The sequence below is a fragment of the Leptosomus discolor genome, chromosome Z (assembly GCF_034619465.1).
Source record: "Leptosomus discolor isolate bLepDis1 chromosome Z, bLepDis1.hap2, whole genome shotgun sequence".
NCBI lineage: Eukaryota > Metazoa > Chordata > Aves > Leptosomiformes > Leptosomidae > Leptosomus > Leptosomus discolor.
The window spans coordinates 15,702,557-15,715,623 of record NC_141419.1 but is presented as its reverse complement, the minus strand read 5'-3'; the positions used below and the strand labels follow the sequence as shown (position 1 = coordinate 15,715,623).

Here is a 13,067-nt window from a genome sequence, read left to right as displayed (position 1 = left end):
GATGGAATAAAAGTCCCTACTTCTCATTTCTACTTAAAATGTCATGGGATAGTATTTTACAATGTCTTGTGGGTCTATATATGTATGTGTGTATTTCTATATCACACACACATACATATACATTAACCCACAGATGTACACATACAGGTAACTGCAGTTCCACCTTGGGCAGGTCTGTTATGCCACTCTTTACAGTTGTATCAATCATGTTTGGGACCCACTTTCTTGACAAAACTGGGGAGATGGTAGAAAAAAAAATGTTGGGTCAGATTGTGTCTGAGATCCTTTTGTTAAAACTGTACACTGGGACGAATAATTTTCTTCTGCAGTAGCTCTCTGAAGAGGGCCAACTCACTGTGGTCTTCACGGCGAGACTTGTTAACGGATCACACACTCATTGTCATGCTAGGGGAGTACTGAAAAAAGAGGAATCCACATTTTAACAACCATTTTTTCCCCTCAGTTAACTAAAACCACTTTTGGACCACAGCAATGAGTTCAAATGTCAACATGCTCTTTGAGCTTCCTCCTAATTTTGTACTGTAGCCGATGCTAAGGCTGTAGTACCATTTGTGGTATCATAACTTCTGTTATGCTGCTCTCATTATGCAAAAATACGGCTATCATTGATAAAGGCAACTCCCTTGAAGACTGTTTTGGTATTACCTGGGTAGTGTGATGAACCAGTATTTCACTGACACTTTCCACACCTTTTCCTGGTCAATAATAGCTACCAGGGTCATTGAGCTAGGCAGTTGGCTAGTCTCAACTAGACTAGCTGCACTCATGATTAGCTGAACCACATAAATAGTTTGGAGAGCTTTTTGTTACTTTATGGGAAGAAAAGAGTAAAGATATGTACAACTGGAATTAAACTAGGCTTTTAGTCTGTATTATTCTGTATTGTTGATTTTAGGAGACAAGCTGAATCAAGGATCAATGATTGTTCTCTACATGAATCAAAAATTCCATCACCACATTACATCATTATTGTAACACAAATCGAACTGCAGCTCTTATACAAGCTACAGTTGCCCTCAAGTTAGCAGTACTTCATAACAGTAATCAATGGTCCCAGCAATGCCTAGAAGTGCACACTTATATGCCTAATTTGTTTTTAAATTGAAAATTGCAGACTGCAGAAACCCTTAATTTGGCCTAAAATCTTCTATGTAGAGGAAAGTGTTCAAATGCAAGAAGTTTTAGCATTATGAAAACTGATAGAAGAAACATAAATTTGCCTTTGCAAAAACAGATATGCAATAAAAATCCTGCCAAAGCTAGTTTCAAGCTGGCCATTTCCAAGTTCCAAGCATATTAGAAAAAGCATTTTGGATGGGTCTTCCCTGTCATGTAAACTACACAGAATGAACTACTTGGATAAACTCTGTTTTGTCCCTTGTGATGTCTCTAATGGTGTGCCTGCTTTAAAGCTTACTCCCATCTTGTCCTGCTGAGCACTCCCATGGTGAGCCAGCAAACTAGTAAGATCATGCTTATCTTCAGCCAAGTCAGAGACCAGCTCAAATGCTTAAAGCAAAACATCTGTTCAAGTGATTTCCGTATGCGCCAAAGTACCTGGGTAATCACTTTGGACAAAGAATCGTAAGATGATCAGAAGGTGTTTGTGATTTTTAACTTATTATTAGCCAAGCACTGTTGCCCAAGCCCAACCAAAACTCCTGGTGAAATGAACAGCAAATTTGCCTGAGAAAGGACTTCATAATAATGCTTATTTTAAGTAGCCAAGTAACAAAATACAAATCAGAAAGCAAGACAGTTCCCACAGACTAAAGTGTGACTCCTGTTAGAGAGGAACCGATACCTACAAGTAGACTAGAATGCACATGGCACGTACAATGCACGCCTTGTAGGCATACATCTCACGTAAAACCTTGAGAAAACTGGGTCCCAGGTTCCTCCTGGTAGGAAAGAATATCTAGGAGCACCTAGAATCCAGTAAGTGTCTGAGAAAACTTATTTTGAGTACAACTGATGTCCTTTTCATGACCTTAGTTTGGCAAACTGGTCTGCCTGCTGATCAGACTGCCTGCCCTCAGTACAAGCAACATATACCAAACTAAGAGTCAAGGATGACCATGACAAGGATCACATTTAATGGAGGTTCTGTGGTTACTGTTTTTTCACCAGATATGGAAAGATCATTCTTTTTGGGTTGTACAAACCAATTTTCTCCTATACTCCACCCAAGCTGAACATGTGCCCTCTTTATGAAGACACCAACAACTAACATGCAGGAACTCTTCCTTTTCACCTGTTAAACAAGCAAACCCAAAAAAAACCCCAAATCTAATTGCCCTGAAATTTGTCATGCAATTTGATTGTTCTGTGATCTAACAGAAACTGTTTTCTTATCATAATTTCTGAGCTGAAGTTCACCACTGGCATAGTTAATGAAGTTGCACTCACTTCTGGCAGCAGTGATTTCCAATAAGAATAGAGGTGTTGAAGTCACTCAGCACTTCTGAAAAATCAGGCCACTCCTATTTAGGAACTTAAATGTGGATTTAGAAACCCAGCTTCAGGCACATGAGTATGAAAATACTGTAGTCTTGCTTTGCAATGCATTTTACACCATGTTTTGCTGCCTCAAGCATTCTCCATTTTAAAAGAGCATCATTTGTCCCAGAATCAACACTAGAGGGAACCTTTGCTTTTTCTGGCTCTAATAGCACACTGCATCTTTACAACACTTCATCTACTGGTGCTCTAATTATACACTTCAGTGTGAATCCTGTTCTAAAAGACATTCCCTCCAAAACACGTTGTTTAGCAGACAAACGTTGGGCAACCATGAATTGAAACACTCAGAAGTAAGGATCTTTCAACTATGTATACTTAGGTTTCTTGGATATTGCCTGGCAAATGCCCGTTGTGCATTAGTGGGTATGTGCAGTGTAATTATTACTGCTTGACAGATCTAACTTTCATTGACAACTGACCTCTTCATCTATAAAAAGAGTTTCTGCAGTAAATCTATACCTCCCACATTTTCCAGTTTCAGCTCAACTTCCAGCAGTCTTTTGCAGAATTTTTTGTCAAATCAATACCATAATTTTACAAGCTAGTTAAAAACATGTAGGGTACAGTACTGCAATATAAGTACACTACAAAACTGTTTGTTTTTGCTATTATTTTTCTTTTTTTAAAACACAAAATGACAAGAGATAAAGGATCACAAAGTAAAAAAAAAAAAAATCACAAAAAAACCCAAACAAAAAGCTAGGTAAAGAAATACTTACGCTCTCACTCTGAAAAGGGTTTAGGAAGTTTCCACCCATCTCACCATCATCCCTGGGAGTTCCAGGCTGATTACTCATGCTCATATTACTGGGAGAGTTCTGTTAAATCAGATTTTAAAATACAGATTAATTGTTGAAGATTTTGTTCACTTCCAGCTTCACCAAATGTGCCAAAGGCATGCTTTACAGAACGCTGTAGTGCACTAAGATGCACTGTACAATGCACTGGCATTTTCAAAGATGCAAAATAAGTCTCTGCAGGGTTCTGCAGGATTCAGTCACCAATTTTAGCTGTAAATAACGTTTTCTTCCCTGAAGAAAGCATTATTTACATGTAATTCTTGTTTTCAGGTTATAGCCAGCATCTTCTCCTACTGAAGTCATGAAAAGCTGCAAATGGCTGCAGCAGGTATCCAAGGTAGCTCTGTCACTACATTAAACCATGTGGTTGAATTCAGTGAAGTCTTTGAGTGTGTGCCTTGACATAGGTGACTTATGAGTCTGTACTTAAAGGCAGACATACAGATGGATCTGGTCTACACAGACCTTTGCAAAGGCCTGTGCCTGGGTTCCTTGTCCGGAGTGCTCACAGCTTATTGAAATACAGTTTCACAAGTAGTTCACAAATGTCGTTCAAGTGATAAACCACCTCACTGAGCACAGCTAATACACAGTGTTTAAAGGTAAAATAGTTAACAAGAGTTTTAGATAAAAGACTCCTCAGTACAGCTGGCCACTGGACTGGGCTCACAAACACTTTCAGGAGGAGCTGTACTTTTGCTATTTGCTTGCACAGAGCAACAGTGTTTTAATCTACCTTTTCAGTGTCTCCGTGTAACTGAAATGCTAATAAATATTAACAACATAAAGGGTTGTTAAGATGAATTTCTTTTTTTTTTCACAGAAGTGTACAACCACCTCTCGATATTCAGAAAATGCTTTCAAGATTCAGTTACTTGAAGAAAGGGTGAAACAAGGTAATTGTCACATAAATCATTCTGAGTCAACAGCTCATACTCGATTATCGTAGACACTACAATTCGTCAGGTGTTTTTACAAAGCTGGTTTGTGGTATCCAACCATGCCTGGAGCATGGTCAATTCTCTTTCTATCACTGTTAAGACTCCTACTTATCGAGGATTTGTGATAAAAAAGGAACAATCAGAAAAAGGGGGAAGTGAAGTCATTAACTCCAGTATGAAATGTTTCCATCTATCATGGTTCTTCCCTTCATTTTTTTTTTTTTTGATCCAGAAAAACGGACTGCAATATTGTTGTTGAGATTTTACCTACACAAATGCAATCTGGTATGTCACAATAAATTTGACACCAATTTAGTGCAGTCAATGGGCAAGCTAACAAAATGCAACTCCAAGTAGTGATCTTGATCAAAGTGACCAAATTATAACAACTGTAAGAGTCCTAAGTGAATTTGTCCTCTTTTTCTTCCATTATTCTAAATTACAATCCTGACAAAGTATGTCGGTTAGCATAGAGATTTTTTCTTTAAAAAACCCAGATATTTTGCACTTTGAAAATACCTGCTTGCAGTCTTCATTTAGTATAACTAAAGCTGCAATAGGTTAAACTTTGAATGAAAAATTTGAAACATTAAAAAAGAGAAAGTCCCCTTAATTTCTTGGCACTTTCCTCAGAACTACAAAGGCTATCTATCCTACCCTGGCACTTTAAAGATGTACACTGTTCAATGAATAGAAAATGGGATGGGATAGCTATGAGTTCTACGTCCCCTTCATACCATAACTCTACATGCTCCTCTTCGTAATCATGAAGTCCCATGTTGACCACTGTCCATAATTTAAATATTACAATGTATTACACTGTTCCACAGATTTACTTCACCTCCAAGGAGAACAAAAAGTGTTGTTCTCACCTTCAGCAAATACTACAACTTAAATAGGTGTGCCTGACTGCTGCACATACTGTCCACTTTGTAATGTATTTTGTGTGGTTAGCAAAAGGCTGCTGTGAAGTTTTCATGTTCCCTTGAGGAAGATCACCATTCTCAGTCTGAATGGCCAAGCATGTATATGGGCTCATCTTTGTGTATTTCTTTTCAGTTATAGATTAAATATAAAATTAATTACATGCAAGCATAACTTTTTTATTAGGATCTGAAATACAGCTTACAGAGTTGGGTCAAAATCCTGCCTTAGCCCTTTTGCTTTCTGCAGTCTAGTTCACTGCTTCTGATACTTCCGGACTGTACAACATGTCCATCAAAGACAATTAGAAGCCTAAGTAGTTGATTTAACATCCGACAATTAAGTTTGCTATTCAGGGAAGTTAGTACAGCAAATATTTAGGGATCCACAGCTTAAAAAAGGTTGAAAAGTATTGCTTTCGTTCAACCACAGCCACTGTACTTTATGTAAGGATTAATTCAGGGAAGTCCTGTTGCCTGTGTTATGCAGGAGGTCATACTACACAATCATCAGTCCCTTCTGGCCTTAAAATCTATGAATATAAAGTTTAAAACCCACTAAGGCCTTGTCACATTTATATTACATGATGCACCCGTACTTTTGTTCGTTCCTGGGGGGTCTATCCCTATTTTATCTTGCTCTGTGTAGCACAAAGCTTTGAAATTCTGCAATTGCTACAGTACACCAGCCCCAAAGGTTCAAATTCCTGACATAAACACTTTTATAGCAACTCCCCTGGGCTGCTTTTACGGCCACTATGGAGTCTAGCCTCGTAGCACTTGCGGAGTTTTTCCAAAGCAAGTATGTCTTTGATGCCTGCACAAGTTCCACGGGCACTGCAAGAAACACTGGTTATTAATGTTTATTTAATGTGCATAATTTCAGTTCATTTACTTCCCCCATCTCAATCTACTTCATAAAAACTTCATGTTTTGCCATTCAGCCAATTAAATTAAAATCTTCTCTGGAAAATGTAGCTCTGAATTCTGTGAGCTGTACTCATTCTACCAAGATTGGATTAATTTTCTGCGTCTCCTGGGAACTGATAACCTGCTCCTCTAACATGCATGTTACTCCACTGAAGTCCCGTGCCTGGACTTCAGCACCATGCACCCCAAAATGTGTTAACTTCAGTGAAGAACTTCCGTCACTGGAAAACTACTTGTGAAAATCCAACTGCAAGACTAGCCAGTGATGTATGCAGGCAGACTGTTGCCTCAGCAAGAACAATCCTGGTAACTGTGTACAAGATTGGAAGGCAGACACATAATAATTTTGCATGCATCAACCCCAGAAATCTGCTATTCCTTGCAAGTGGAACTTTTCCATTCTCGTTTCAAAAGCATTATGTACTACTACCTACCCAAAATTACCAATGCTATCCTTTTACTGCTATCGATGAAGGCTGCACATTGGGCAGTGCTACTGAGAAAAAGATACAATGGTGTAACAGGACAACTCTGTTATTTCCAAAGTTAGCAGCATTTTTCTTGTAGTTATTTGAAAAATACATGCATCAAATGATTTCTATGACTTATTATTAAGGTTAACAAATTACAAGACTTCCAGGTGAACTTTTGGATCCAAGTTTTCAGAGCTCCTGATACTTGTATTAGCATATATACTGATACTTAATACCAGTGAGTTGAATACAGGACTTTGAAAATAATCCCACGGCAAGCTAACGGAAATGTTTTGGGTTTTTTTCCTTAAAACATGCTGCAGTTTGCAATAAAAATACTGAAGCAAAAAATATGGACATTGATTTTAAAAGTGCTGTACACTCATTATCTCCTTGGAGGCTTTTATTGAATCCATCACTGCACATCTAAGTGCTGCACAACTAAGGCAACATGGTCATTTCAGTCCATCATCTTACTCGGCAGAGCCTGAAAATGTTATAGATCTGAAAAATGTACAAAAATATAAGACTGCTATAGATGCTGCTCCCTCACATGACCAGCAATGGCCTCGGACACGTATTGCTGAGATCCTTCTCTCCTCAGGAAATATATATGCTAAGCACACTTCACAGGCCGCCCCTCTCCTGTATTGCACCACCAGAAGACCACGAACCGGGGAATTGTACACGGTCCTCCTCTTCCTCTTTGGATATACAAATATGTATCACTAAGTGAAGAATGATTCCTGCCTTTTGAACACCTGGAAGTGAATTCTCAACAAATTCCCACCACAAACTTCTGTGTTAACCCATGGGAATTTAGGTGAGCATTTTGTTCCCTACGTGTTGGCATCTCATCATAGCTCTGGAGAACAGACCTACTGCAAGGCCTCTAGCATGACCTGAGCCATGTGCAGACCAGCCTTACACAGAACTGAAATGGAAGAGTCTGCACTGGGAAAGAGCTAGCGACAGCAGCGTGGTACTTGGTCTTGGGGCAACGAAAATACACTGGCAAAACAGACTCATACTCCTTTCTTGCAAGATTGCCAGGAATTTTGCTACAAATTAATGACTTAATTATACAATTTAAACTGAAACAATTCTCCATTGATTTCTGTATTTATAGATAAAAAGCACAAAAGTGCAGGGAGATTGTTGTAGTGGTATATTTATTAGTTTCAGTCAGTTACATCTGAAGAAACTGAGTACAAAACATAGTGTTTTGCCGGGGACAGATTTATGCCACTTTATCAATACCAAATAAATTAATTAATTCCAAAATTAATGACGAACACATATGTACTAGTTTTATTTTTACAGAAGAAGTGACACATTCAAGCACAATGCCATTTTTGTACATGTAAAACCCCTGCAGGATAAACTCACTTTCATTTTCAATTATTTAATGGTTGTGATATCAAAATAGTGCTGCTTCTGAGACTACTTAATCTAGCTTTTAGGAATTTATACTAATGATTAAGATATTAACATTGCCTCACAGAGGTGACAAAAGCAATCACACAGTGCATAAACCTAATGAAGTTTTTCCAAATTTACATTTAACTTTAATTGATTATTAGAACCATATTAATTTGTCTTAACAGTATGGAAGATTATAACATGATCAATCAGATTATGATCTGGATATAATTAATCACATTCATTAATACACATTATTATGCAGTAAGAAATAAGTCTCTTATACTCCCTATTGGTCATACTGTTTTTAAATTTGCAATTAATATTAATTCTGTCTGCACAGCCTCCAAAGAGCTAACAAGCAGAAAATGTAGATACATAACAAAGACCTTTGTAACAGCGACAAAGAAAATATTCATAGTGAAACATTCCAAAAATTCCAAATATTTTGTTACTCACTTTCGAAATACTGTCCATGTCTCCTGAGCCTTAAACGAAAATAGACAATTATTCAGTTAGCTTTGAGCTGAAGTTAATCTGGGACTTTTTTTTCATAGTAAATATATCGTGTACAGCAATATTTTATAACATAACCAACCATGCGTCATTGCACTTGCTTCCAATGTCCATCTGAGTAAAAGCTTACAGTCAGTGTTGAATAATATCAGTCGTTTCCCTGTGTACACACCCAGTGCAGTAAGTGAGAAAAGAATGAAGGACACACTTCTGATCTGTCTCAGTTATTTGGATGGCATCCTTTCAGGACGAGACAGCCCAGCACAACTCAAGGATCCATATGTCCAACCTCCCTGTCCTCTTAGCCACAGCAAGGTACAGGCAACGCAATTAATTTGGGTTCTATCCACCTATGGGTAATGTTGCTTCAGCTTGAGAAAAAAAAAAAAAAAAACAAACTCATGGCTAACTAGTAAAAGTTAATATTCCTGAGGAAAAAGAAGACCACTATCACCACTAAGGTCAGCTGGGAGGCTTTCATCAATGACTTTGCTCCAGAAGCAGAAGCCTACTACTGAAATTGGCTCAAATGACATCAACTTTTGATGCATTACAAATACTGATGGTGACAGTGTCTTTCAAAAGAAAGCAGGTGATCCTGAGGACCAGAGTAACAGAAAACAAGTAAAATGAAATATAACGAATACAAGACTATCGAAAAGCATTTTTTTCACATGCTGTAGCCCTCACTCAGGTAAAGTCAAGAATAAAGGAAATACAACTTTAGGATGGATGTATCAAGAAAAGCATTTTTAGCAGCAACAGAGAGTAAACAATTCTGGTTGCCTATTTTCAGGAAAGACAAATTCTAGAATATTTGAATACAAAATTAGAAGTACTAGAGAAAAACAATCAAGAAAATGGAGTTGTGGGAGGAGACTGAAAAAGCTTACTATACTTAGCCAGGAAAATTAAGGCTGATAAGGAATATGATTTCTCCTTACAAATATATCAGATACATAAATGTTACAAAGAGTTATTTTGTCATGGCCCAAAGGATAAATTTTCATGGAAATCAAGAAAAGATTTCTTTCTAACCATCAGAGCTATGAAGAGATATCCAATAGAAGGGTTGTGGTCAAAGAAGTTGGAGAAGTTCAAGATGTACCTTGACAAATTTATCCATCAGATTATGAGACATAGCTGCCTATTGCAGCATGCAAATGAATACAGGAGATCTCTCCCAGCCCTCCTCTCCTTAAAGAACTCAGGTTCCAGTTTAGATACGAAGTTACCCCTAGAAAGCAGTCATCACTGATTTGACTAAGCACTTCGTCACTTTCACTAGAGAAAATAACTAATCAAATTCTAGGTACACGTAAAATCCTTTCATAACTGTTTCAATTTAATTTTTTCTTTTAGCTAGGAAATAATTCTGAGGCTATAGAAAGTGACAGAAAAAGACGTGATTACCTTTTACACACTTTTTAATTTATTTGAATGTAATGTGCATCATTATTAATTAAAGTAACAATCCATTTTAGGATTGTAACATGTAAAGAATGGCTGTAAAATCACAGGGTGTCATTATGGAAAGTAATCTAGGAATTCCAGGGACACGCTTTCCTATAAAAAAAGATAATTCTATTAGGAGATAGACGCCTACTGCTGAATTTTAATTGTTCAGAACATGACTGCTAAATGAGGTTTGATGGCTTAGTTTTTTTCTGATCTTGTCACAGCCTCTTTGAACTTCTCCCTTTGTCTTACCTGTTTATACTTCCTGTCTCACAACCTCCAACTTTTGGGCTATAAGTGACAGATCACCCACCACGGTATGAACTTAAACCGTACTGAGTTTAGGTTGGTCTGTGCCTGTGCTGGGAAGGTGACAGAGCTGTTCTTTCGGGATAGAAGCAAGGAGATCACTGGCAGTTTGGCTTCTGCCTGCCTGATCTGTATCCAGCTTGCTTGCGTTTCTCCCCATAAAGGAAAACACTGCTCAGCAGGGTGTTGCTGGTGCCCCTTGTGGGCATCAAGCCAGCTCCCAGGCGTAAAACAGAACCTTCCTGGTGGACCAGGGGGACAGAAGAAGAGGATCTCAAATATTTGCAGCCCGAGGTTCCCCCTTGTTGTCTGCATGACCAACACCCCTTGGTGCAGGCAGAAGTGAAGAGTACAACACAAGAACTGTAGAGCTACTGGCCTGGTGTTAGGGTATGAGCAGAAATAAAACCAAGGTATTTATTTACCTTGTGGGTATGGAACAGGAAGGCATAAATGCAACTTATTTAACTGTGGCTTGTTTCTTAAATCCCTTTCCAGTGTCCATCACTCTTCCAGAGCAGAGTTTGCTAGGATAGGCAGGAGATAAAGCAATGTGTGTTTTGCAGAGTTGTGCAAGGCTTCTCCCCTAGATATGAGTCCTTCAAAAATCATAGTGTCAAAAGTCAAGCAGTATACTGTTCCTCCTGCCTCTGTGTGTCCTCACAAGAACTCATGTTCTTTTCGGTGCTTTAAAATCTGCACCTCTCTGAAGCTGCTAACTGGGATGGATTAATAATACCAACACTTAACAGACATATGGCTAAGTATAGAACAAATGAGGATATCAAAATGTTGGGATAAAACCAGCTTAACACATACCTTACTTCCAGGTACTTGATAAGAACGTGCACTAGCATGTCACAATGACACCTTCCCATGATTTTCAAAGTGGAAGAGAGGTAAATAAAAATGGTTCTTAAGCCTTCACCTCTATCTTACTGTGATGGTATGCTTTTAGACTGGTTTTAATCAATGGGATTAAAACTATACCCTCTTATATAAATAAATACGGTATTTTTCTTCCTGAGGTGCATGATGTACGCCAACTCGTATGCTTAAAAAGTGTCTTAATTCTTCTTATTGATGTATATACATCTTTTTAAGTTTTTAAAATTTTTATACACAGTTTTCCACATAAGTTAGAGAACTAGTCATAGAAAACGGCACCAGTCATTGAAAATTCACAATGTTCGTAATATTTACTATCATTACCTAATGATCCATTCATATGATGTGAATCCATTCCACCCAGTCCACTCATAGGTCCATCTGACCCTGGCCCCATTGGAAACTACAAAAGGATCAGACATTAAAAATGGTATTACTGTACAAGTTTTTCTAGATAATCTAACAAAAAGAAAATACGCCTCAAGGGAAAAAAAAAAAAAAGTAAAGGAAAAATGCACAATCCCAGCTCTGAATGCGCAAGTCAAATGAAAAGTCTTTCATGTGAAGACTGAAAAAACATCAATGCTTTTGTTTAGTTTTTCCAATGCTACCTTCATGACTTTTGGAAACTCTCACCTCTGTAGGTTGGAATATAACTTAGGAATAATTTATTATTTACTTCAACAATTTGTGTATGATTTTCAAACCTGCTAGTGCTGACCTAGCTCTACTACCATTGAAGTTACAGGGAACTTCCCAATTCTCTTCAACGAGTAAGTGATTAATTAACAGCTTTCAAACCCTATCTCATCCACACTGACAGTCAGACTACTCTGCATTCATTACCTTTGCGGCATGAGCAGTTTTTGTCCAATTTCAGATATTAACCTCAAATTTAGTTCTTCAAAAACTTAAAGACATTAACAATATAGAAAAACTTCTAAAATTCAATGCATAAAGATTTAGCAATATCTATATTTTTAAGTTCTACTGGCCTTTTTTCAAAAGGCCCATAACATGGATCATGATTAAATGAAATATGGTTTTAATAAGAGAAATACAATAAAACTGAAGGCATAGATAAAGATCAGAGAAGAAACAAGTTCTACCTAAGAATCCATTTTTTTGTCAGCTCTAGAAGTGCTAAAATTTAGACTAAAATAGTCATAAGTTAACTAGTTCATTAGGCAAATACTTAAATGTTACTAATAGGTTTAATTCTTAACATCCCATTTAGATAAACAGGGAAGTTTGTTTGTTCTCAGAGGCATTACTTTTATCACTTTCTACTGAACGGCAGGGCAACATAACACTGGGTCACAGTCAGAATTTTACTCTCCCTTTTCAAGGGTATATACTGTTTTATAACAGAAGTTGGAATCCTGCTGAAACTAATGCTTAGCGACAGCTCCTAGGATGAGACCTACCACAGAGAAGCCTATTGCACCGCACCGCAGTGTGACAAACTAAGTTGTCCCCAAGATCCACATGCAGAAGCTTCTACGGTCTTTTCCATGTAGAATAATATGCTCCAATCATTATTCTGCATGTATTGGCATGACTGATTTGGGAAACATTAAAATGTACATTGGGGGAGGGAAGCAACTGAAGTGTCACCCGTAAAAATGGAAAACTTAGTATTACTGATATGTGACGGAAATGCAGTGTTTGGATAAAAAAAGGCTGTATAATTCAAAGAAGTATATAACTAGATTCATATTTACATTAGGCCTGTTTGGTCCAGGTGGTACTGCATTCATTAAAGTGTACATGTTGTCTCCAGAGTTGGTTGAATCTGTAATAAGAGATTATTTTAAGTGCTAATAAATACCTTTCAATAAAACTACTCATCTAATACATTTC

The 13,067-nt window shown here is 37.6% G+C and overlaps 1 protein-coding gene across 21 annotated transcripts in view; it reads right to left on the bottom strand.

Annotated features, from left to right (window-relative positions):
- The window catches only part of SSBP2 (single stranded DNA binding protein 2), a 179,930-nt gene continuing 166,863 nt past the window's right edge, over window positions 1-13,067 (bottom strand). For 16 of the 21 annotated variants that reach the window (XM_086479011.1, XM_086479014.1, XM_086479012.1 and 13 more), the window contains 5 exons: window positions 12,929-12,999; window positions 11,529-11,607; window positions 8,493-8,521; window positions 3,264-3,362; window positions 1-416 (listed from right to left, as the gene is read on the bottom strand). In XM_086479011.1, coding sequence (XP_086335137.1) covers window positions 387-416; window positions 3,264-3,362; window positions 8,493-8,521; window positions 11,529-11,607; window positions 12,929-12,999 — 308 coding nt within the window. In that variant the 3' untranslated portion in view covers window positions 1-386. The remainder of the gene's footprint in view (window positions 417-3,263; window positions 3,363-8,492; window positions 8,522-11,528; window positions 11,608-12,928; window positions 13,000-13,067) is intronic. The other 5 variants (XM_086479023.1, XM_086479024.1, XM_086479030.1 and 2 more) reach the window with 2 other exon arrangements.